Here is a 26,760-nt window from a genome sequence, read left to right as displayed (position 1 = left end):
GTCTTAATGCCTTATTGGTGACACCATCTTTATGGGGATTAACGGGTGTCGATCATAATCTAGTAAAATGTTTACGTCCATGCACTGAAACCATCAAGGACAAAGAGCTTGAACAGGAACTGACAGTGGAGGGTTTATATAACCATTTTGATAAAGTTATCCGCATCGAAGAGCAAGCCCTTGAGATGACAATTTCCATGATGAACACAGAGCATCATATCAAGGCCACACGGCACCACTCTTTTCTGGTGTGACCTGCACACTTGTCAGTTAAAACAAGACAAAAACCTCTAGCAATCCAACTGAAATCCAATCCACTTTATTTCTCTCCCATGATTCTCTTCCATGTTCCTTCAACTGCCATGTTCTAGAATGGACCATGATTCTCTAGAATGTTGTAGAATGGACCTGTCATCACCTGATATGATTCTCATCCATGTTCCTTCAACTGCCATGTTCTAGAATGGACCTGTCATCACCTGATGTGCTGCACTACAAAGACAAGGAGCTGGCCTCCAGTCTGCTCGTGCAGCTGAACCTCCTGAGGAAGGACCGAATCCTCACCGACGTGGTTCTGTGTTCGGAAGATACCGAGGTCCCCTGCCACCGCAACGTCCTTGTCTCCAGCAGCCCCTACTTCCGCGCCATGTTCTGCAGCAACTTCCAGGAGAGCGCCCAGCCACGGGTGGTCCTCAAGGGCGTCGCCCCGGAGGTGCTTAGCGCCGTGGTGGACTACGTCTATACCGGGGCCATCAGCATCACGGTGGACCTGGTGCTGCCGCTGATGCAGGTGTCGTCCATGCTGCAGTACGGCCGGCTGTTCGAGGCCTGCTCCTCGTTCCTCCAGACGCAGCTGGGTGCCGACAACTGCCTGGGCATGATGCGTCTGGGCGAGGCTCTGCACTGCGCCAGCCTCCACCAGAGGGCCTGCGAGGTGGCCGCCCGCTGCTTCCCGGCGATGGCCGCCTCCGACGACTTCCCCGGGCTCTCGCTGGCCGAGCTGACGAGCGTGCTCGGGGACGACCGCCTGTGTGCCGGGGAGGAGCAGGTGTTCGAGATCATGCTGGCCTGGATCGAGCACGACCCGCCGGCACGTCGCGGCGCCCTCCGCGGTCTCTTCGGGAAGCTGCGACTCCGCCACATCCACCCCACCTACCTCTTCCAGTTCATGGCCGGCGACCCGTTGGTGCGGTCGTCGCCGCTGTGCTCGGAGCTCATCGAGGCGGTGGAGCGCCGGCTCTTCTCCATGGGAACGCCGCCGCGCCCCGACGACGTCATCGAGGACGCGTGGGACTCCCCTCGGCGAGAGGCGTGTCGCGAGGCCCTGGTCCTGATAGGCGGGCGCAAGAACGGTCAGCAGACGTCCCGAGAGGCGCTGCTGTTCGACGAAGGCACGCAGCAGTGGCGAAACCTTGCCAAGATGCCCGTTCGCCTCTTCCGCGCCTCCTACACCTGCGTGGAGAGGGTTCTATACGTACTGGGCGGGCTGGTGGTGTCCTCCGCCAGTCACACGGGCACCCCAACCAACGCCGTCTACACCCTCTCCCTCAACACCAACCAGTGGAGGACGGGCGAGCCCATGCTGGCACCACACTATGCCCACCAGAGCGTCTCCTACCTGCACTTCCTCTTCACCCTGGGCGGGGTGGCACCGGACGGGCAACTGTGTGGCGCTGTGGAGCGGTACAACACCATGTTCAGCCAGTGGGAGGCCATGGCCCCCATGCCCACCCCTGTCCTGCACCCGGCCGTGGCCGCTCATGACCAGAGGATATACGTCTTCGGAGGGGAGGACGCCAAACAGATTCCAGTCCGCATGATACAGGTAATGGCGATTTAAACAAAGCGTACCCTGGAGGCATGGCGCGACCCTGAAAAGCATGGCAGGGGAAGCCTCGCACATAAGCAGAACATCTGTAACGTTGTAACGTGTTTCCATCTGTGCCCCTCAGGTTTACCACATGGCCAGGAATCTGTGGTGCAAAATTGAAACCAGGATGGTGAAAAACATATCTGCCCCAGCAGCAGTCATCGGTGACAAGATCTACATTGTAGGAGGTAAAGTCTGAATTTATCATTATAAGCATTAGTACAGTTATATACATATATACTGTATGTATATAGTAATAATAATAATAATAATAATAATAACTTTTATATAGCGCCTTTCAAGTAACCCAAGGCCGCTTTACAAAATGAGATGGGGCAGGGGAATAGGGGGAGAAGAGAAGAGGGGAGAGTGATTAGGGACCATAGGCCTCAGAGAATAGGTATAAATAAATAAATGAGTATAAATATTATGTAAATGTATATGTAAGGGTTTCATCATTGCCCTACACAATTGCAACAGACTACTAAATATAAAAACAGCTATGCTCCTTTGCTCAACACAGCACATACTTCCCCGTGTCATTCTGTAGGTTACACCCGAAGAACGATAGCTTACGACACCAAAGCCAACCGGTTTGTGAAATGTGAGAACATGAAGGACAGGAGAATGCACCACTCCGCCACGGCGATCAACAACAAGCTCTACGTCACCGGAGGCCGCTACATCAACAGCCGCGAGATCATCGAGGACTCTGATGGCTTCGATTGCTATGACCCTGAGTCCGATGCGTGGAGCTCCAAGGGCAAGCTTCCATACAGACTATATGACCACGGCGCTGTGCCTTTGGTCTACGTCTCCGGCAAGTCTTTCACTCCCTGAAAGCAATCAAAGGAGAAGATGCAAAGGAAAACATATATTTTTTTGTAGAATCAAAGTAGTATATAATAAGGTACTATACGAGCCATTGAATAAGGCTTTCCACCTAACTGATGCAAATGACATGGCATTTGGGTCAGTTGAACTGTAGTCTCCATGGAGATGTATTTAGTCTGCTCAGGTTTGATCTCCGTGTTCTGAATGTGAATCTGAACATTCTATAGCGGTTTGCACAGAGGTTTTGGATCAGGCCAAAAAGGTGATCCCGGGCAGATGCATGCCTTCCAGCTGAAGAATGCTCACCTGTGTTGCACCGAGTGCCTTCAGTGTCTGTGACATGGAGCACAGTTCTGTTTACATGTGCTTATTGTGCTGTGAATGATTTCATTCCAGATGGTTTTGTGTTGGGGGGGGTGGGGGGGGGGGGGGGGGGTTGATGCAAGGAAATATCTTTTGCAGTTTGTGTTTTTTCTATTGGAAGGGGTAGTGGAACTGAACAGAGAATCTTACAAGGAACATTTGACTTCTGAGCTGCATAAAAGCAACCGGTCGGTCAAACCGGGGGAGAGAATTTTCAAAGCAGTTTACACTTTTTGCACCTTTTTTTCCTGTACATTCCTGAAGTGTAGCATCCATGGAATCCTTCAGTAGTCCTGAGGACAACGCATGAATCACTTTCAAATATAGAAATTCAATTTAGCCCAAATCAGTTGGCTCAAGAGTCTGCCACTTTCATATTTCTCCAAACACTCAAACCCCTCGGTATGAGATAAGAAAAGAACACACCATGTCTATACATGGATATGGAGTTCAGTTTCTCTCCTTACCTTTTCACTGTGTGCTTTCATAGCATTTACAACACAGCAAATGCAAAAAGCTTTTGGTATACATACAATAGGAGTGAATACATACAGTCACAATGGTGGCAAGGTGTCGAAGGCTAAAGGTGTAGCTGCCTGGTCTGCTAGCAGATACTTTCAATCAGCTTCCTTGTCTTCAGGCCTCATTGTCCGAACTGAGAGAAGACAAGTCATTCACTGACTGGGGATAGAGCAGAGTGTATTTGTGATACTGAGAATAATCAGATAGTGTTTATTCTGACCTGATCTGGGTGTGATGTTGCTAGCATGTGTGTGTTTCACATTTCAGCCTGGTAGATGACCATGTGCTATGGAAAGGGAGATAAAATCTCACACTACACAAACACACATCAACAGGTCCTTCATTGCCTACAAACCACTTGCCTACTCTATACTAGTTTGTTGGTCTTTAAAATTCCAAATGTTTGATTTTATTACATTATTACTTTTATTACTGCTTTTTTATAATTAAATAAAATATAATTAAATGTGGTGGTCCATATATTTTGTAAGTTCAATAAAACAAATACTGTTCTACTGTTGACAATCGATTTGCCTCTTATCTTTCAGTACAAATAGAGTGGCTTACAACTTCTGCAATAAGCTTCTCGTCACCAGATGGTTACCCTATATTCCCATTGAACACGTGGAATTAATTCACAGGCTATATTTGCAATAGAATGTTTGTAAATAATGGTGTTGTGATCTTAATTCATAGGAAAGAAATGTCAAACATCACTGAGCAGGTGTCGTGTGACCTTCAAGGAAACCAGAGAGGGTAGTGCAAGGAGCCTCACATGTCATGACTGGGGGTTTCAATCACACCTGACCAGGGTGTTACAACATGCCCAGACATGAACCACATGGAAAAACAAGAGCAACAAAAGTCCCCCGGTCCGATCCAGTTATCATATTTATTAATAAACATATTATTATTCTCTATATTACACTATTGGAAATATATATCTCTTCAGACATGCTGACAGATATTGTAACATACCAGAGTCAAACAGTCCCTCGGATGACTTATCTATATGTCATAACACATATGCTTTATAGAAGGAAACATTTGTATGGTTTTCTGGATGAATCCCAGATTTTTGTGATCTATCCCGAAAAAGTAAAATTCCTCAACAGAGACCTCTACAGTTTCTCAGCGTCACAAAAAGATTGATGTTTTTTCCCCCCTTTTTTCCCCTTTGCTCAGTAAATGCTAGAGGGAATAGACAGGGCTGGGAGTTAGGGTTAGTGTGTGTGTGTGTGTGTGTGTGTGTGTGTGTGTGTGTGCGCGCGCGCGCGTGTGTGTGTGTGTGTGTGTGTGTATGTGCGTGCGTGTGTGTGTGTGTGTGTGTGTGTGTGTGCGTGCGTGCGTGCGTGCGTGTGTGTGTGTGTGGAGTGGGGGGTCTGGAAACTATAGGTGATCTCTAGGTTATTCTGGGAAACAAACAAGGGAGAACATTACACCCCGAGAATCATGTGTCTGACCCGGGCTGCAGATGTGAAGGGTCAATTAAAACACGTCGCTTGCCAACCTCGGGGAATGATGAAATTGGTTGGAGGAACAGCAACAGGTGCGTGATCATCGCTACGGGAACGGCACCAGTCAGCTGTCAATGGCCAACAACAAACTAAACAGAGAAACAGAAATCCTTACAGAAAACTTTCTGGACAAGATTAATGGGATGAAGCACCTAAATACTTATTGTATTTCTTGACGCCTTAGTTAAGTAGGTTAGCTGCTTTCAACAGATAGCATAGCTAGTTAGCCGCTTTTATCATAGCTCATTTACCACAAGCACATCAGTAAAGTATTGCTATAACGACAGGCTAACATGAATGCACTGTATTCATTTTCAGTGTTCTTAAATAGCTGTAAAGAACCACAATTTGTTCCAGAATATATCCTTTGAGGACTGAGTAACGCTGTTATGTTTTGTTTCATCTCTAAGGCATTAGGCCCCATGCCTGTCTAGGAAATCCCCTCCCTGATCCGGGGCCTGTGGGCCAAACACTAGGCATAGCATGGGAAAGGATATTTTGGGAGAAGAACAAATGTCACATGTGGTTGAATGTTGCCTACTAGCATCTATCTGAATGCTAAGACTCTCAGGGTAGTATGAGGGGGGGCTACCATGGGAGACATTAAGAGGCTTTACAAAAGAAAAGAAGTGGATAATAGTCTAAACAGTGGCTCTGACATAATTTGTTCTGGATGGACGCCCATGTGTGTCTGTGCATGTTTGTGTGTGTGTGTGTGTGTGTGTGTGTGTGTGTGTTTGGATGGAAGCCCAACTGCAAGTTTGTTGTTTCAGTTGTTTGTGTACATGCAATGAAGTCCCATGGAATTTGCTGTGATTCATATTTCTTTTAAATTCATCATGATTTCACTGCCCAAAATGTACACCTTCACTGATATTAAATACATTTTAGTCACATCCAATATATAATATTTCGAAGTTGAGTTATTCAACTTTCCTTTCAACATCTGATCTTTCTGTGACTATCAGTGTCAGCAGCAGTGTATTTTGGAACATCTTGTCTCCAACGACCAACGGCAGTGTCCTCTGCTCTTTTCCATTGCTGTGTGTGACGTGCTGTTGTTGGTGTACTTTTCTTCCTTGCTCTGTGGCAAGCGTTAACATTTGACCTGCAGTAGCATGCAAGAGAGAGAGGGAGACAATCCCGATCTACCCGTCGCCCGTAGGCCAAAGCCTCCACACCTGCTGCATCACACTCCGGTTACCCCTCGTGAGCTTTCCTGGGGTGCAGGGTGGGTAGTTAGGGGGTATTGGTGGGTAGTTAGGGGGTTGGTGGGTAGTTAGGGGGTTGGTGGGTAGTTAGGGGTATTGGTGGGTAGTTAGGGGGTTGGTGGGTAGTTAGGGGGTTGGTGGGTAGTTAGGGGGTTGGTGGGTAGTTAGGGGTATTGGTGGGTAGTTAGGGGGTTGGTGGGTAGTTAGGGGGTTGGTGGGAAGTTAGGGGGTTGGTGGGTAGTTAGGGGTATTGGTGGGTAGTTAGGGGGTTGGTGGGTAGTTAGGGGTATTGGTGGGTAGTTAGGGGGTTGGTGGGTAGTTAGGGGGTTGGTGGGTAGTTAGGGGGTTGGTGGGTCAGTGGCTGTTGCACAGTCAGTCACACGGGAGAATTCCTCAAGCAGCTCTGAGTCACATCAGTTCTCAACATCTGACAACCTCCTCAGCCTCAGATAGCAGAGGCAGTTTACAGGCAGCTTGAACAGAAGCTGAATCATAGCATGTAAAGATAGATAGATAGATAGATAGATAGATAGATAGATAGATGGATACTTTATTAATCCCGAGGGAAATTAAGGTCATCCAGTAGCTTATACACTTAACTCATAAACATACATACATGAATCACAATGAAAACAATACACATAGGGAGAACATGTTCACAGGGAGTGGGGTGTTCACATGTACAGGATAGATCTGGCCCTATATAACAGTGTGCATTAATTGTGACAGTGTTGAAAGTAGTGGAGAGTAGTGCAAGGAGTGGAGAGAGTGTTCATGTGCATGTGTGGATAGTGCAAATAAAGTACTGTGCTTGTGTGTGTGAGGATAGTGCAAAGTGATATAAATAGTAAAGTAAAGTAAAGTCTGTCCAAGGGGCTAGTATAGCATGTTAATAGGCTGGTGCTAATCCAGTGGCTGTCCTTAAGGCAAGGGTGAGACATTTACATTTAATTCTAACCGCTACAGGGAGCCGGCAAAGGGCGGCTAGCAGAGGATTGTGTGTACTTCTTGGCTGAAACCTCCCGGTAGTATAAGAGCATTGTATGCAAATCAGCTGCTCTTTTGACCTGTCTTTTTAACCTGATCACCCCTCTACTTAAAACAATGGATAAACTGTGAAGATAGACACTCATAGAGTCACATGGTGTGTTACCTCTGATTACGTTATGATTTGTGTTTGTATCTCTGAGTGTCTGAGTGTGAGGAGGTGGGGGAGTTGTTGGCTTGCCAAGTCGATTCCATTCCAGTCACAGAATAGAAAAGCTTATCGCCTGTCAATACCTCACTTTTCAATACCCACAACATCTAGTTTTCAGCGAAGAATCCTCCGTTTCCCCCACTAGTTGAATACAGATCAAAGGAATCCACTGGGGTTAGTTCCTGGGTGGAATTCCTAAAGGATTCAGTGGAATTGAGGCGTCACTTCCCTTGAGCTGCAGAGTTCTATTCAAATGACCCCGAAGCCCCTCTGCTCTCTCCTCAGTAAACAATATCAACCTTTGACCTCAAATTTACATATTGATTTCAAGGAGGAAATTATTGTTTTTTTCCCTCCTGATACAGAGAAAGTTGTGTTGCTCAAGTTCCTTTATTCTTTAACACAGCTTCCTTTTCCCTTTTACATGACTGTTTGCAAAATCAGGACTTCATACTTCACTAATTTCACTGGAAAAGGCAAACAATCTCTGCTCTTTGGTCACATATAGCAGTTCTTTGAAATGAATTCTACCAATGAGCCATTTGTTTTACAAGAGTTGATCTAAACGTGAGTTTGATCTGACCTACTTTATTTTTCATTAGTGCTATAAAACTATAATCTGAAACCTTGATCTAATGTCAAGTAATGTTTGTCTGTAACTCTTTCAGTGAGATTACAATGGGTACAAAGAATAATTATTTTCTATTTCAATACTGGATGTAATCTGAGCAATTTAGACAGGAGAGGTCCAGAATGTTGATTCATCTCCTGATGAAAACTTCTCTGAAATGTGTTTAATTTCCATGCAAACAGTCCGAGGCAAGGAGCAACAACAAGGAATACAAATCACTTAGGTCAGCGTTCGCAAGATTGCATTAGCGGTTAGGAGAAAGGTGAACATACGCATCCACAACTGAGGGTGATAATGTTTCTAGAGACGTTTTGCAATACTGTGGAAGACGATAAACAAAGCCACGTGTTGAGGGGTCGTCTCTAAAGTGGGCGGGTGCGAATACATTTCCGGATTGTCAGACCACGTATAAAAATGCCGCTGCGCACTTTCAACATTAGAACAGTTTACATAGGACTTAATAACAAAGCCACCAGCGCTGTCTTGAAACATACGCATATATTACCTTTTTCAGTTACTTTGTTAGTTGACTCCACTCGTTGGTCGTAACAATTTGAAAATGCCATTTCTTGGACAAGACTGGCGGTCACCTGGTCAAAGCTGGGTAAAAACAGAAGAGGGATGGAAAAAATCCACACAGGACGAGAAAAATAACAATCTTTCCGAGTTGAACAGGTCAGTGAAAACGACCTGCTGATGGCCATTAAGCTGATGAGCAAGTGCGACGTTTATATTGACCAGAGACCAGAGTTGCCGTGGCACGATATATCCGATAACGTTTATTCTTCCTAAATACAATTTATAGTTTAAAGAGTTCCAACTGAGCTGAGCATCTTTAACATACATTTTATAAAACACACGAACTGTTAACTTAGTTGCAAACGCCTTCGTCCTTGTCTAAACTGGCACCTTGTTTGTTAGATATGTCTGCTAGTCGTTTCAAATTACAGGATTGCAGCAAACTGTTTTGCAATGCCTTTGTTGCTCTGTCTGCTAGTGCGTGGACAACACGTCGTCATCTCATTATAATTTTGAACAACAGTGGGGTTTATCGTCTTTTGGTTCTTCCTACCTCGTCACGGAAAGGATTCGGAGTTTTTCCATATTGCTGGAGGATATAGTTCTCAGTGCAAACAAACAGAAACAGAAGGCCTGTGGTTATCGTGTGAAACTGGTGATCTTATAGTAGCCTCAATATGCCACTGTATTTATTTTAAGAAAAGATGTAATGGATGCCATTTTGACACTAATACAGGCTTTAACCAACATAAGGTCAGAAAGGAGGAGTTAATAGGCTAGTAACCCAGTATTATAGATAATGTAAGTTGGCATTTATAAACTGAGGCTTGTGTGTTCTGTTGTTTCTTATAGCTTTTCAAAAGAGGAGGTTTATTACAAAGACAACATCCTGCTCTCATTGAACTACGATGTTGCTGCCAAAAAGAGAAAGAAGGACCTCTTAAACAACAACACTAAGATTCCCTGTAAGTTGTGGCTCATCATTGACTAAGATCAGTGTATTTTACAGGGGGCAAGAAACACTAATGCCCTTTCTTTTGTTGTCACTAATGTAGATTTCCACAAAGACAAATGGATATATGTACATAAAGGGAGCACAAAAGAGGTAATGTCAGGTCTCTTATATCTCTAATGTATATATAAATAATACATATAAATATTATATATATTTACTAATCTAAACACTGGAACATTAGCTAGGCCCTTGTCTAATACACTTTCTGTTTGTCCATGACACCTTTAGCGCCATGGCTACTGCACCTTGGGAGAGGCCTTCAATCGACTGGACTTCTGCAGTGCCATAAAGGACACCAGGCGTTTTAATTATGTTGTGAGGGTGAGTTTGCATCTTGCCTTTTTTTCGTTTATTAATACAGCTTTTTGTTTCCAGGAGTGCATTCCTGTTGAGCTTTTCTCAGCCACTTGCCATTTTAAAGAGCTAAAGCCCAGTCTGTGGGTGTGTTGATTTTGTTGAGCTTTTCTCAGCCACTTGCCATTTTAAAGAGTTAAAGCCCAGTGTGTGGGTGTGTAGCTGAGGCCATTTTAAAGAGTTAAAGCCCAGTGTGTGGGCGTGTAGCTCAGGCCCTTATCACAGTACTCCAGACAAGAGGCCCTGTGGAGATGTCCTGACCCCGGTGTGGCCCACAGGCGCTTGTTCTTCTCTGGGTTTGCATTCTGCCCTTTAAATTGTGAAGACAAGAACATCCCACAAGGCATAGCAATCAAATATATCGTTGCCTCACTCAATGATTTCAAGCTGTAAGTGCCTTATACTAGGTAGTTTGTAATGTATTAATGGTATGGTATTAAAACATGTAGGGGAAGTAATGCATAGAAAGGTTACTCTCTGACAACATTTTTGGAGCATAAGGGCAAAAGTCATGCAGTTTCCCAGCAGTTAATTGAGCATGAACAGGAGGGGGTTTCAGTTTATGAAACCAGACCGGCCAGACACCATGACTCAACCCCCCCAATAGCCCCCCCCCCCCCACCCCCCCCCCCCCCCCCCCACATCCCGGCATAACCCCATGTTATAAAAAGTCCCAAAGTCTAAAGTTTCAGTTGTTTATTTTTCATACGTAACCAGTAGTGTCTGTTTACAAACTCAAAACATGTCTGGTCATGAATTTCTTGTCTAGAGATTTGACCTGTTTGTCTTTTGCCTTGTTTATTGATCATCCATTACTCTGGGTCTTCTAAACAAAGAGCCTCGACCTCAACGAGGCATGCCGATGACTCCTTTGTTTTTATTTAGAGGGTATTTATAGAACTAGACAGAGTGCATAACACTGTCACCTTGGTCTGGCTGGAGTGCTTCCAGTGTCAGACTGTTTGTTGTGCCCTATTAACTTTTACATAAAGGTGAAACAAGAATCAGAAACACTGCTGGCTCGGTGATAATATGTTCCACTTCTTCAAGTACTATTTGTCTGGACTTGTGCCTGCTGTTGGCTATAAAGGGGAACCTTGTGTTCCAATTATTGAAGCGCGGCGGCGGCGGCGGTATCAGGTTTGCCTGTGCCACACTACTCTCTGTTGTCTGGCCTATTGGAAGCTGTGTGTGGGTATTTTGTGGAGTGACCGCCGGTGCAAAGTGTTCTCAGTTACAAGGATCGGATTTTAATGAGAGTGGAAAAAGCGATCCTCTATTGCTTCAAGACCCGGAGCTTTCTAGAAGGGTTAGTCAGTGCGCTGTGGCTCACTGTGGTGTGTCATGCATGTGAATGGCCCAGCACCTGTTGTGAACTTCTATGTTTAACACTTTTTATTGGTGTTTTATGGGTAATCAATACAATTACACATCACAAATCTAATAATTATACCCCTACCCACAATAAGATCCACCCACCCACCCCCAGCCAGCCTACCCCATGCAGCAGAAGTACAAACATTAAGAGATCATTTAGAATGTATATATATACACACATATATATATATATATATATATATATATATATATATATATATATATATATATAATGATAACTTTCTGTTGTGAACTTCTGACAACCAGTGACCACCGCCATGCTGTGTTGTTTTGGCTTCACAAGCCTCCTCACCTACATCATAACAGTCCAGAGTTAAAATTTGGGTCACACGGAGCTGTGCATGTAAACACATGTTGCGTAACTGGAAGAAATTCTTGTGAATGGTGACGCCAAGTGCGTCGGGAGTGTTTACAGTAGTGCTTTGGCAGGGGTGAAACGCGGAAGTTCTTCAGAGGGGACAGCGGCTGGTGGGAGCTGATGGAAAGTGAAGAGTGGTGGCAGCCGATGGAGGGCCAAGGTTGGGGACATGGTTGTAGCCCGTGGGGACACAACGTCCAATCAGCCTCAATAGTGACTGTGCGACAGTGGTACAGGATGTAGAGAAGTCGTTGAGTAATCAGAAGGTTGCTAGTTCCATCCCTGTCGAAGTGTCCTTGAGCAAGACACTGAACCACTAATTGCTCCTGATGTGCAGTGTGCCGTCAGTGTAAATGTAAGAAATGTGTATACATCCTTGTAAGTCGCTTTGGATAAAAGCGTCTGCTAAATGACTAAATGTAAATGAAATGACTGTGGATGGAGCGGATTGGGCCGATTACTCCCCATACTCAGGCCGGACTCACTCCTGGGCTAGGCTCTCTCTGAGTTGCTGCCTCCACGTGAGGGAAGGATATCAGAGAAGATCAGGGGAATGCGTCCAGTGAAAGAGTACTTTGCTCACTTGTCTCGGGGTCAAGTGGTAGTCAGGGTTGCTCCATGATGTCAGCGCAGTGGCTCAGAAATCACATGCCATGCTTGCCACTCAGGCCTGCCCCGCTTCCCTATTGGAGCAGGCCTCTCTACTCCCGCCTCTTATCTCCCCTTCATGGAACTAAATGACGCTGTCTACGATGTAGAGCCGAATGACATTATGGTTGTCTAAAACAGACGGTCATCCGTACTCCATAGATACAGTTCTTTATGTGATCAAGTCCTAAATGTACCTAATGCTATAACTAAGAATTTGTACTCCCAATTGAAATTCTATATTGCAATGAGGTGAATACAGGCTTAGACAAAAAGACCATAAAATAACACTTTCTGCGTGAGGCATATGTTTTTTATCTCTCAGTACCAGGAGAGATGTCAAGCACTTAATGGTGATGAGATCCGTAGGGGTATTTCTAAGAAGTCTTTTTTGTTTTGAAACTGCCCTGTCAAAAACGCAGCTCAGTTAATGATGAGAGAACACAGAGTCTGGAATCTGACAGCGTTTGATATTTATGTGTCCCTCTGCAGCTGCTGGAGCTGATCGCCAAGTCCCAACTGCCATCTCTGAGCGGAGTGGCACAGAAGAACTACATGAACATCCTGGAGCGAGTGGTGCAGAAAGGTGAGCAGAGGGGAGCGCTGATGCTAAGATGCTAAGATGCTAAGAGAGTGGTGCAGAAAGGTGAGCAGAGGGGAGCGCTGATGCTAAGATGCTAAGAGCACTGATGCTAAGAAATGTGCCTTTGAAATCACTTCCCTAAAATCTTCCATTTCTAGCAGTTTTCTTAGCATTTCAAGGTGGTCTTTGAACGCATTCAAAACGTAAAAAAATGAATGCAAATCTACTTTTCTGATAAATTGCCTTTATTCTTCCACTAATTGATGTATTTAAAAGAATTAAACTTTTTTTTTCTTTTTCTCTGTGTGTACTGCTCAGCAGTTTTGAGTGTAATTTCACAACTGCTTTACATGTACAACTCTTACACACTGGGTTGATAATAACAGCCAAACAGAGTTAAATTACAGTATATTTGTTTTGACTTGGGACTATCTCTCCTTCTGTTTTCCGCCCTATTTCTCCAAACCCACCCCCTCATGATGTATTGCCCCCGGCTTTGACACTCTGTGCAGGGCAGTGGGAGTGGTAATAGTGGCTTGTGGCAAAAGCATGATGCAATCTGATGGGTCTCCCATCAGAACAGATTATCTCATTTGCCATCACAAGCAACAGGGGCGTCCAATAGGGCTGACATAGCTGGGGAATTTCACAATGGCTCTCTCTCAGAGGAAGGAATGACAGCCCTGTTGAGACCGAACAGAGCTTTCTGGAGTATTGTAAACCAAATGTTCCCTTAGCTAAACAAAGAGCCAGTTTGTTATGGGAAATACATAAGGCTTACTTGTGTAGATCATGCCTAAAAGGTATATGTGGGTTATTAATAAGTGCTAAATAGTTTGTGGATTTGTTTTCATTTTGTTGATACAGAAATTGCACCATCTGCTTGATAATGGCCTGGCTTTGCAAATGAATCAAATTAATATTAAATCGATCAACGTGTAAATGATCCCGGTTATTGACTACACTGCAGTAAACAGACACCGGCCTCTCTCTGGAATCCTTTCCATGTTGACAGGCACTTATTCTAACATTATGAGCCTGGCAGTAGTGAAAACAAGTGGGTGTTTACACCATGGGATCACACTGTATAGCTGTTTTGTGGTCGTTGGTTATAGAATGCCAACTCAGTACTGGACTAAGTTCGATCTGGTTTGTCCCTAGTAGACATTTGGACCCCAGAAAGATGAGAAACTAGGGCCCAGCTTTAAGAATACCGGAGTTCTCCTTTAAATGATGATTATGGCAGCACTTGCATATTGAAATGGCAATACCACAGTTGCCCTGGGCTGTGTTCAAGGTTAACACGTCTCCTTCTTGCCCCTTCACAGTTCTGGATGACCAGCAGAATGTGCGCCCCATCAAGGAGCTGCTGCAGACTCTCTACATCTCCCTGTGCAGCCTGGTCACGGACATGGGCAAGTCGGTGCTGGTGGGCAACATTAATATCTGGGTGCAACGCATGGAGAACATCCTGCAGTGGAAACAGCAGCTGGACAACATTCAGATCAACAGGGTGAGTGCCAGAGCATGGAGGCCCCTGGCACACACACCAGAGGGTTCTTCAGGACGTACAGACAGGGTCGTTAGGGAGGTTTGGGTGGCACTGCCAGCAAGCCATCTATCTTCCCCCTTACCATCATGGCATTGCTTCACTGGTGCTTAAAAATAGGAATAAGTAGATGGTTATCTACCTCCCTGGCACAAAAGTAAAAAAAAATGTGTACTTTATGTTTATATAATTACTGTAAGAATGAAAAGAAAATCTCTCAGCCAAATCATTTCACCAGTCACAACAGGGAACATGTAACCTCCTCTGGTTTCTTCCTCTGACAGATTTCCGCCATTTTTGTCTCCCACAGCCAACCACTACAGGAATGACCCTGACCGACTTGCCAGCCAGCCTCCACCTTGACATCATGCGCCGCCTCTCCGATGGCCGCGATATCGTCTGCCTCGGCCAGGTGTGCCCCGACCTCGGTGACCTGGCAGAGGACCGGCTGCTGTGGAAGAACCTGTGCCAGTACCACTTCACAGACCGACAGGTATCTTTTTTGCACTACAATTTTTTTTTCTCTCTCTCTCTTTTTCTACCCTCTTTCTCCATTCTCCAGTATTCTCTAAATTGAACGGACATTGAGCAAAAAAAAGAATTTCATTACTGATAAATGCTATTTATGAGTATATGATAATAAACTTGAACTTGAGGTAGGCACCCTAATGGCAAGGGTATTGCCCAGTGTTATGACCTTGCAGCCAGGCTGGTGCTGAGTCTTTCCACTGAAACACACACTCGTGCCAGAGAGCGTTTCAGGTCTGAGTGCATTTCTATCCAACAGATTGGGGCTCAATTAGGTCCAGATGTTGGGAGCATAGTTTTGGAGCTATCCAAACAAGCCAGAGTTATTTGATATCTTTAGTTGGCATTTTGATACAAGGTGTAGTCAGCTGTAGACTATTCTGGATTCAGATTTCATCGGAGCTGTTGATGAAAGTTTTATCTTTACTATTCGAGTTGGATCACAATTCAAATTCCTTTTGCAGATCCGCAAGCGTTTAATGATGTCTGAAAAAGGCCATTTGGAGTGGAAGAAGATGTATTTCAAGATGAGCAGGTGTCACCCTCACAAGGAGCAGTACAGTGAAACGCTGCAGTTTTGCACTCACTGCCACATCCTCTTCTGGAAGGTGAGAGGTTCAGACGCACACACTCAGATCAGCAATCTCAAGATAAGATAAGATAAAGATCAGATAAACTTTTATTAATCCCGTTGAGAAATTCAGGTGTCATAGCAGCAAGATTAATGAAGTGAATAGGAATCAGTCTTACAACATAAATAAGAATAGGAATCAGTCTTACAACATAAATAAGAATAGGAATAGGAATCAAACGAACAACAAAAATTAAGAGTCCAGCCTTCTTGCGGTCTCTCCTCCCCGACTGTCTCCAGACCATCCAGTTAGGAGTTGGGGGGCTCCCAACTGAAATACTTGTTCTTTTCACCTCAGTGCTTCTGATATAAAATAAACAATACCATGCAGGACAAAAAAAACCCACTTACTGCTGTTAAGATAAGATAATGTAAGGTGAATTAGTCCACAGACTTTTCTTATGCTGCCTATTTCCCCCTCACAGGACTCCAACCACCCATGCACAGCCAACAACGCAGAGAGCTGCTGCGTGCCGGTATCTCCACAAGGGTTCATCAACCTCTTCAAGTTCTGAGGGGAGCTCTGCCATCTGCCTGTACATATTGTCAATAGTGCAATGGATTCCTGGATGCCTTGAGACTGGGTAGGGGAACGGGGTAGGGGTGGGTGAACAGGAGGGGAGGGGGTGGGGGGTGGAGCTTTATTATGTAATTGATGTTTTCACTGGAGTGAGAAGAGGCGGGAGAGACAAAGTGAATGTGAAGTAGAATGATAATAGAATGTAGCACTTGGACGATGCAATTCTATCTTGGAGATATTCTGCGTTGGTGATTTCAGTGCACCAATGACAAGTGCTTTAGGGTCTTTCTCAACAAATGGAATGTATTGACTGACCAATAAGGGATTTGTCTGTGCTGTTATTTTAAGAAGTGATTTAATTTAATGGAGTCAGGAGTTGAAGTCAATGGATACCTGTAAAATAGACCCCCCCCCCAGATATTCAGAAAGCAAGGTTTTTTGTTTTTAAGTCAGCATGATGAAAACTTGTGTTTACCAAAAAAGGGCCTTGAAATATGAACATGTGCAATACTTTTCTAATTGACGTTTGTGTTTTTCTTTTTTCACTTTTATACGTTTTGTGTTGGGTACGAATGTGTTAATTTGCTGAATGACAGGAGTTCTTGGGTGCATTCTACACTGTTAAACAATAGATTCACCGAGTGCCTGGAAATATTGCAAATAATCCTGAAAAAAGATTTTCAATTCCATTTGTTTTTGTTTTTAGTTATTAGCAAGTTTTAAAACTTTGACATGGACAGCTATTACATTTGTGTTGTTGCCTTACTCATTATCTGTGATCTCTGTAGGCATTTTCACAACTAAATGCCAAGTCCTGATGGCCACATGCCCCGATGCAGAATTATACCCACAATCCTTTTCTTTTTGTTGTCATTGTTTCTAGCTGAACAGTATTATGTTGGGTATAAAAGCATAAACTCCTAAATATAGACAGCAATTGCATTAATGCAGAGAAATTCCCTGAAAATATACTATGAGGAATTGCTAAAGAGTGGCATGGGTGCTATTTGTGGAATAAAAAAAATATGCAAACACTCAGTGTTGTGTTCATTTGTCTGCAGTTTAAATTGGACTTCAACTAGTTTTTTTACCTAAAAGGCCTGAAATCTTTAACTGGCCAGACTAGTTGCAGATTTTAACCTTGACTCTACTGCCCTCTACTGGGAGAGAGTGATAAAGGCAGGAGTGTAGTGAACATTCCCTGCCAGTGACTCAACGTTAAGCATCAAATGCCACTTGTAAAGTAACACTAGGCAACAATTTGTCACTTTTTGAGGTATAGTTTTATAGGCAACTAGTTTGGTACCATCCTCAAATTAATTTTTATGGCATATGGTCATGTAAAGGACAGATAAACACCTGTGTCTTCCCCACTAGCCATTCAAGATATGCCCTATGTAGTTCTGTGCAACCGGGCTGGAACACCCTGCAAAAATGAAAGAAAAGCTTTCACACGGTGACATTGCCAGCTATACTGCCAAAAGACACCAGTAGCCTAAGTGTGTAAGCAAGCTTCTATCAGTGTCAGCTGGGCTGTTGGTAGTGTTTGCAAGGTTTTTGCATGCCTTTTAGGTAGTTAGCCTACAAGTTTTGGAACAGAACTCCATATTGCTGCTTTAATTCATTATAAAAAAAGGATGATAAATATTTCATATTTCTTTAACCACATCACAAGATTTGTATCCTAGGACAGAAAGCGAATGATGAGACGGAGAGCTTTTGGAAGTTTATGCTTTACTGATGTCAGAGGTTGTTTCAAAATCTAAACGGTAAAACCCCAACAGTCTTAAAATACAATAGCTGTCCTCCAGTTAACCAGTTTCAACATTGGTTTTTGGAACTATTCCGTGTCTCAACATAAATATAAAAGGTAAATCATAAGTTAAGTCAAAGTGGCATTCAACATCAACACAAAGTAAACATAAAACACTTCAGTAGTCATAACTGCCCCCACATGACATTGTAAACAAAAATAAAGTGCTAAATCTCTGAATTATAGAGTACAGACAGCAAATATTGGCAAATTAATAGCTATTGGCTATTGGAGATGGATCGTTCTTATAGATTCAGCAATGTAACATGAAAGTTCAAACACATTTACTTTATATAAGTAAAAAAAGGACGCTCTGAATATTCAGAAAATGGTTATAAGCACCAAATAGGTGAATCTGGAGTCATGGATTATCTAGCTTCCTTATCCAGGACAGTAGTGGAAGAGACAAGGCTCTGTATTTGTATCTGTAGCTGAGGCTGAAGGCTCTAGAGATCTTCTTCCTGCTGCACTGACTAAATACTAAATCCTGCTGTCTGTAGTTAGCTGACTTTGTGCTTCACTGTTTTGCTGTGCTCATGCTCTGGCCCACACAATATACCGCAGATTGTGTGGTTTCTAGAAACCCGTTAAAGTACTATAAATGCCACTCCTAATTGAGCACAGGTGTGACTCGTTTACCTGACCAGAAAACAACAGCAGATCGATCGATCAATCAGCCTACAGCCACAGCTCCATATCCCTCCAGCTCCATGCAAGCCTCTCCTGAAATATTCTTTCGTCGGTTAACTGTTTTCTTCAACCATAAATACATAAAAAACACCAGTGTTCTACCAGTACCCAGTGAGTATAGTCTTAGAAGACTTACATTGTTTCCACCGTTCAGTATCTACGCGACAAGACGGACATATCCTCTTTTTCATATCAGATTAGGTGCATTGACACTGCACCTTCATCCGTGTCTGCTTTTGGGCTCCCACTGTAAAGCCTTACTGTATTTAAAAATTGCCACGTAGATGTGACTCACTCACATTATGCTTTGAAATGTAAATGTCTCCATACTTCTCCATACCCTAAAGATGCATAGCATCACTGTGCTACAATGTGCTACAGAAGAAGACCTGTAAACCAATGCTGCTAAATACTAGTCTATACTCATTTTGTCACTAGGCAGCAGTGTGATGGCATACCTCGGCATGAGAATAACCTTAATGCATTCTCTGAAAAGAACTTATCTACCATGCATGGCCTGGTTACTTTGTAGCGCGCAATTTTACATGAAATTTGGAAGTTTAAAATGAGGCTAAATCACACAAAAATCAATAACAATTCAGCAAATTCATGGCCAAAACCAAATCAAAATGCACACAGTGTGGCATGCGTAGCTATTTGGAAGAGAAAAAAACGCTCAAGTGGAATCTGATGATGGCCAGAGATGTCACAGGAAGTCCGTTTGAACTGTTAATAGGACTCTAGTTCAGGACTGAATGTCAGTGTTGAAGAGGACAACTTTACTGTGCAATACATCTGCTCTCGGCCGCCGCTCTGAAAAACATGCTTTTTTGTGTTTACAAAACTCATCACACAAAATATTAAAAAGGAAAATACTGGTATGCATTTTACAGAGATGTATTTCCCTATCTGTGAATTCATTGATTTCATTTGATTCAATTCCCAATGTTGTCATGGTTACCCATGATGCTCATAGCGTGTGGCAGCTGAACCTGAACCTGAAGGTCAAACATTGGCCTAATGCCCTCTCTGCCAACACCTGAAGTGAAAAAATCATCTCGGAATACCTCCATGGGATTAAAGCGACACTCACACATTCATGTTGAACGTCCATGACACTCACAGGTTCACAAGGAGTGTCCTGCAAAACTGAGGCAGATCAAAGTCAGTTAGGCTAGCTGTGTGGCTGGCTGTGGTCTCCAGAGGTTTGTTTGTTCTTCTGCTGACGGTGAGGTTCCTCGTCTTCTGGTGGACACCGTTAAGGTTCTGATGGTAGATTACAGACACACACGCACAGACACGAGCAGACACACACACACACAAAGCCACGAGCACACACAGACACACACAGACACACAGACACACACACACACACACACACAAACACACACACACACACACACAAACACACTCAAACACACACACACACACACACACAGAGACACGGCCAGACACACTCAGAGGGTTAATAGATGCAGGCAATTGAAGGAAAAAAAACAGAGGAAGCACAAACTAACCTGTTCACACACACACACACACACACACACAAACACACACACACACACACACACACACACACAAGAACCACTACATACTGTATGCACACAGTCAATAGGCCTCCTATCCACATGCAAAGTGAAGTTGAGTTTAAAATCAGAAGTACGGTTACCTGGTCAGCACAGGTCACATAGAGGAACGTTCTCCCTTTCTGAGTTTTGAATGATCCACTCAATCGCATCCCAGCCCTACAGCAAACACACAGAGCAGAGTGATCGCATCATCGGGCAAAAGAACCATCTTCAGTCATCACGTCACCATTCAATCATCACTATGTATGGCTATCCATGACAGTTCTTAAATCCAAGCGCACCAAGGAGTTCTTTAGAGCATGAAAACACAGTGGGGAGCTTCAGATGTGGAGTACCCAGCAGGTCACACTACAGCCCACATTCACACTACTATTCAGTCTCCAGTAGGTCACAATACAGCCCACATTCACACTACTATTCAGTCTCCAGTAGGTCACAATACAGCCAACATTCACACTACTATTCAGTACCCAAGAACATCACGTTTTCCTTGAATAGCTTAGCTCACTGCTCCAGGTTAGTGTGTAACCTCTGTGTGTGTGTCACTTCCCTGAATGGGTTAAATGCAGAGGTGGATTTCAGAGTGTGTGTGTCTACACCACCTCTGCCATAGAGAGGACTTTCACTTTCACTTCACTTAACAACATGATTTCATAGATTTCAGGATTGTGGCCACTACATGATTTCTGGTCTGATTGGGTCATCTGGGCAAAGGTGATCTGTTTTTTTTGCATTTATTAATGTGAAGGCGGGTTTATGACACAATTTTTAAAGCCACATGCCCATGGTGTGGTCATGGAGGGAAAAGCTCATAAAACACAGAGGGGGAACCAAAACCTATTAGTGGCCAATAACAAAACATATTTTGAAAATCTGTAAGAATTCCCCATTTCCTCTTTCAAACCAAAAGAAAAAACGTCACATTGTGTCATCATTGCGTCACAGCCATGAGTTTTTAGTTTCAGTTCACTATTCAGTTTGCCATATCACACTCACGTGTGTTTTCTTTACAAATGAAATCAGTGGGTGGGGAGCTGTGGCGGAAGCAGCAGCATCCCTGTACCATAAATGGGTCGGAATGCCAATGGGGAATCGGTTGGAGTCCGACTCACGGTCATTTCCCAATCCCTCTCTGGATCTCTCTCTAGCACGCTTTCCGTCTCTCTCTACTGTCCTATTGTAAACGTGTTAATAATCCGACGGCATGTGTAATCGGCAAACATTCGCGTTGTCATGTTAATACATTATTAAACTTAGCATTTTGATTGTTTAACAGAATGGCCGATGTTTGACACTGTCCCATAACTTACATAAATAAATCTTTAAAAAAATAATAATAATGAAATGAGTGAACGCTTTGGTTAGTACCTTGCTGGCATTGGCCGACATACTGAGGGCCATTAAGCCCTCAAGGTAGCTACTCAGGCTGACGCCCTTCACTGTGATGATGGCCTCTTGAGTGAGAATGGTGCTGAGGAGACAGAAGTTCAGACAAAACAGCATTTTAGCATCATTCTGTACAAATACAAAGAATTGGAGAAAGGGCCATCAACAGTAAAGCGACTCCGTGTCTTACACATCAGGGTTGTCTGGGTGAGGTCTGTAAAGGAGACGTTCGTCAACGGACACAAAATTTGTAAGAGAAATCTGAAGAAGAAAGAGAGTCACAAAATGTAGTAATTAAGGTAAAGAGAATCAAAGTCTTACTACAGCAAGTCTATGTTTAGAAAATGTTAAGAGGCAGCTAGTCCATAAACATATAGCTTGTTGTTTAAGGCTATAAGATGCATAATTCACAAACGTCCCCCTCGAACGAACACTGGCAATTGTTTTTTCTGTCTGTTATGTACATGAATACTCACATTTGTGGAGCAGAGTTCCATTTTCTTCTCTTCGGGGTCTACAATGGAGTGCTCTTTCACGTAGGTAGTTGTTCGATTTGTCCCCAAAATCTTAAGTTTAAAGACAGACAAGATAGAAATCATTCAAACAAGAATGTTCTCTACAAAAGGTGCATAAAGTCTTTATTACTAAAATGAATGATGTGTGTTTTAAAAAACAAATGCCATGTACTTATTCAGCAATTATCATTTGCTCATTCTACAACAAGCAGACTGCTGTGTCAATAGTACCAGTATATAGAAATACCTTTTTGATCCAACATATTCAAGACAAAAAATAAGGGAAATGATAAGATCTGGATTAGGGGTGGTCCCCAAGGGGCCACATGAGATAGTGGGTCTGATGTGGAGGGCCGGACCAGTAGGCTGAACTTAATTCAGCATGAAAAATGAGCATGTTTTTGCAGTATTAAAGGTGTGCCCGGACCAATACACATGGCACACTCACACACACGGGAGTAAGCTTGCAATGCAATAGTATAAGTATACGAATTAATAGTAATATCAATTTTTATTGTTTAACGTTTGATTCCTAATTTATAATTGACCTCCGCGGTGCAGTCAGCGACAGCCAAGGGGCCGCAAATGGCCCTGGGGCCGCACTTTGCCCAAGTCTAATCTAGATTCTAAAAGTGAAACATCCATTGACTGGCCACAATCATTGTCCTGACACTGACCGCTCGGACGATGCCCGGCATTCCCCACTCGGTACTCAGCAGCCGGTGGCTGTGGAGGCGGCCGTGTGCGTCCAGTTCCCTCTCCAGCACGTCCACTCCCACCACGTTGGGGTTCATGGGATTGGGGTACTTCCTCATGGCCGCCTTGATCACTGTCTCCCAAGGGTAGCTATGAACAGGAAGCAGGACAAGACGTCAGTCACCTGTCTCCCTCGGGATAAATAAAGTTTCCATCTATCTACCAGTCAAACCTGCAGTGTTATGCTGTGTACAGAGTGTTGCTATGAAATAATAAGACTAATGCTGTAATTCAACTGTAATAAAGAAAACATATTACTCATTATGCTCGTATGACTTGTGTATAGTCATAACATTGTCATTATTTAATATCCTCACCCTGTATACCAGCTTAACTTCTATAAAGTATTGTCTGCTTATTCCTTTCCACCTGAAACTCACTTTATATTCCTCTTATTCCTATTGTTGTGTTTCTAATTCCTACCCTTGCCTTCTCTCTCACCTCGTCCCCTTTTAATTATTATATCTCTCTTCAGTCTTAGATCCACGTTCACTTGAGACAATACTTATTTTAGTGGAGCTATACATTTCACTTTCAGCTGTTCGGTTGTAAGGCATAAAAGATATAAGACAACATATAATACATTGTTTTGCCATACTGGTAAGTGTGTGTCTGTTACTGTCACATACAATACTATGACAGACTTGGCATGAGCACCGAGGAGGCTTAATCCTTACCTAGCCTAGCTGTCCCAGCGCTAAATGAAATATCTGTTTAAGTACAGTGTCGTAGACACTATGGGGTTTGAAAATGTGGTAAAAGCATATTACTACAAAACGGGAAATGATTTTAATAGCTAATCAACGCTGATGTTTACTTCCTGTCTCTCGGGCTCTTTCTCACCACATGAGTCAAGTAATAAGATGTGTTGACGGCAGACAGTGTTCTTGACCCAAGATCTAGAATGGGGTGAAGACAACTTCAGTACCCTATGCGTCCTCCAGTTACCAAACTCTACATTTCACATTTCGGTATTGCAAAGCAATTCATTCACCTTATTACTGAAATGCAGTCTGCTACAAAGACACATTTATTGTTCAAGGAATTAGAAAAACGTCGACAACAATCTTGCGTTTATTTCTTTCCTCAGCAAACTGAAGGGCACTGTATGCGACAATAATTACAGGTCGCTAGTTCGTGTAGCATTAGCTATTATTTATTCCTGCAAATAAACAATGTCAGTTTCATCATAATGTAATGTTTGTATCAGGTTAAGCTTTGGAAGCCTACTTACCTGAATATATGTTCTGTACTCCAAATCTTCATATTGCACTGTATTACACTTCTCTAAATATTTTGGTTGCAGGTTGTATTTCAATATACATCAACGGCCGGTAACGGCATCTTCAGCAGAGAATTAGCATCTTTTTTTCGTGCGGTACAATAATGCTTCCGCCCAGGATGACGGTGACCAATGAGTAGCCAGATCGTGCCGGTGGACGAAAGAACGCTGAGTCTTTATTTGTCACACACAATTTCCATGAGCAGTGAGACTGAACTTCTCCTTTCATTTAGTCCCATCCTCTCCTGTGATCGCACATGCACAAGGAGCAGTAGCCTAGGCTGCACCAGTACCGCAGCCAGGGGACAGTTGGGGGTTATTTACGTGTCTTTGCTGAAGATACTTCAACCCTAAGTTCAGCAGTACCTATGGTTATCATTTTTGCGTGAAGCTGTAACCGCCGCATGCACTTGCTATTATTCAACATAGACCTGCAGCTTGTGTGCATATAATTTTCAGATAGCTATCCAGTTTAAAAAAAAATCTTATCTAGACGCAACAACTGCAACAAAAGTAAATAGGTAAGCTGCCACAAACTGGGGAAACACAGGAGAGAGGGAAAATATGGGAAATAACATCTTCAGAGTGCGCATGTAGGGACTTTCCGAGGCAGACATTTCTATTGGTAGGCTCACAGGGAATCTTACTAAGTCCCTCCTCAAACTAAAGATCCTTTCTGAGCAGTCTCCCCAAACTACCGTGTGAGAGTATGTCTGGTTGGACTGTTTGGATAAGTGAAATAAGGGATTGTTGTGTGTGCCATGCCCTTACAAATGGACCTAAAAGTACCCAGCAGTGGCTTTGTTATTCCACCTGGTGAGTAGCCTAAGTTATGAGTTGCATTTAACCAACCTTTGTACTAACGCCTATTTTGCTTATTTCATGTCAATTCAAAGAAGGCTGCGTGAGCTTTTAAACGGTATGCTACTTTCGTTTAGATATCATAACTTGTAGTACCACAAACAAATGTTAGGCGAAAAACATAGGCTACGAAGAGATTTAAGGACGGGTAACTTTCATTACACTGCCATTAGTTTGTTGTGACTAAAACATGATTGCGACTCACTCTATATATTGCGCGCTCTCCGTCTGTATGCGTGTGTGTATTGTTTGTTGACGTACATCCTCTTTTCGAACAGAGAAGCGATTAAAAGGTCACCTGTTCACTCTCAGTCAGTCATTGTCACCCTGCCTGGTGGAGAAGATGTCAACCTACTTGTTCCATACACGGACCATCACAGCTCACGAAGTCGGAGTTATTAAGTCTCAACCAACAGGGATGCAAAAGGCCTCCCATCTTATTCAGGTCGTCCTACGGAAAGGTGGGAACGCATGCCTGCAGTTTTATCAGTGCCTGGGAGAATGTAATCCGGATCTTTTTGAGAAACTTACAGGGACTCCTGGTACGTAGCAATTAATTTAACCTACCGTCTCACTACGCATGAAATCTGCTTAGACACTTGGAAATCATGAGAATCAGTAATTTCCCATTGAATGTATTATGTAGGCCTGCATATATATATATATATATATATATAGGCTATATATATATATATACACACACACACACACACACTCTGCCTTAGATTGTAGATTGGCTGGTTTTATACTCTTAATTTAACAACTACCTAATTTAACATATTTTATTCATACTGTAGCCATACCATCAACTATCGTTGTTGAGCAGCCTTCAAAGAATGACACATCTGCAGGTATGGAATTACTTAAATAGTAGAATGAGTTTTTATGTCTTTTAACAACAGCTATTGTTATCACTTCCTGAAGCGGGGCAGTGGTTTGTGGCCGGCACCTTAAACACTTTAATCATTGTTTACTTTCGCTCTTAAATGTCAGGAGGCTACGCAGAGACGTCCACTTCTCAATTGTGCTCCTCCCCAGCGAGGACGTTTACTCCTCATGCGCCAGCCTACATTATAAACATTCACAACTCCACCTTGCGCAACTGTATCATTGGGAACCACAGTGGCCAAAACATCTCCACGGAACAGGAGCATCCCTTGCTTGAGAGACCAGAAGGTGAGGATAACAGACACTAGCGCATTGATGTTGTGTGTAATATGATATGTTTTTGTATGTAGGTTAATGATTTGAATGAATGAATTGAAGGCTAGTTTCTCATATTAATCTTTACAGGCACCAACAGCACTGGTGTTACCAATATGAATATGAAATGTATCATTTTCTTAACAGAAACCATCACAACCAGTCTGATGTCTGACCAGCAGAGGGCAGCAGAGACTTCAGGAGGACCTCATAGTATCCAGGTGCATGACTCCCATATGGAATATGTCATCATTGGCAATCAGAGCTCAATGGTGGTAAACACAACACAAAGTGAAGAAGATGGAGAAGAGGAAGATGATGAAGAATACCAAGAAAGTTCTAATAGTTGAATACACTATTCAATTCAGAGGATTGCTTGGATTGTGATTGGACTGTCCTTTGGTTTTGCATTGTTT

The 26,760-nt window shown here is 43.3% G+C and overlaps 3 protein-coding genes across 4 annotated transcripts in view; 2 read left to right on the top strand and 1 right to left on the bottom strand.

Moving 5' to 3' along the window:
• The window catches only part of klhl38b (kelch-like family member 38b), a 3,329-nt gene extending 598 nt beyond the window's left edge, over positions 1-2,731 (top strand). The window contains exons 2-4 of the mRNA XM_080857850.1: positions 463-1,825; positions 1,953-2,058; positions 2,421-2,731. Coding sequence (XP_080713976.1) covers positions 463-1,825; positions 1,953-2,058; positions 2,421-2,710 — 1,759 coding nt within the window. The 3' untranslated portion in view covers positions 2,711-2,731. The remainder of the gene's footprint in view (positions 1-462; positions 1,826-1,952; positions 2,059-2,420) is intronic.
• Positions 2,732-8,597: 5,866 nt separating this feature from the next.
• fbxo32 (F-box protein 32) lies at positions 8,598-16,304 on the top strand. Its single transcript, XM_080857749.1, has 9 exons — positions 8,598-8,821; positions 9,518-9,630; positions 9,721-9,770; positions 9,909-10,001; positions 12,931-13,024; positions 14,350-14,534; positions 14,881-15,063; positions 15,563-15,706; positions 16,155-16,304. Exons 1-9 carry the CDS (start codon positions 8,706-8,708, stop codon positions 16,242-16,244), a joined length of 1,068 nt encoding a protein of 355 aa, XP_080713875.1. The 5' UTR covers positions 8,598-8,705; the 3' UTR covers positions 16,245-16,304.
• A 4,121-nt stretch (positions 16,305-20,425) lies between these two features.
• prelid3a (PRELI domain containing 3A) lies at positions 20,426-24,264 on the bottom strand (the record flags this gene model as incomplete). 2 transcript variants are annotated; one of them, XM_080857679.1, is made up of 6 exons in its annotated part: positions 20,426-20,497; positions 21,710-21,812; positions 21,918-21,988; positions 22,162-22,293; positions 22,920-23,088; positions 24,233-24,264. In XM_080857679.1, 6 exons carry the CDS (start codon positions 24,262-24,264, stop codon positions 20,426-20,428), a joined length of 579 nt encoding a protein of 192 aa, XP_080713805.1. The 2 variants fall into 2 exon arrangements, with proteins under 2 accessions (XP_080713805.1, XP_080713806.1); XM_080857680.1 differs by having other exon boundaries at positions 22,204-22,293.
• Positions 24,265-26,760: the final 2,496 nt, after the last annotated feature.

This window comes from Sprattus sprattus (genome assembly GCF_963457725.1).
Source record: "Sprattus sprattus genome assembly, chromosome: 19".
Classification (NCBI taxonomy): domain Eukaryota; kingdom Metazoa; phylum Chordata; class Actinopteri; order Clupeiformes; family Clupeidae; genus Sprattus; species Sprattus sprattus.
This window is presented reverse-complemented; position numbering and strand designations above follow the sequence as displayed.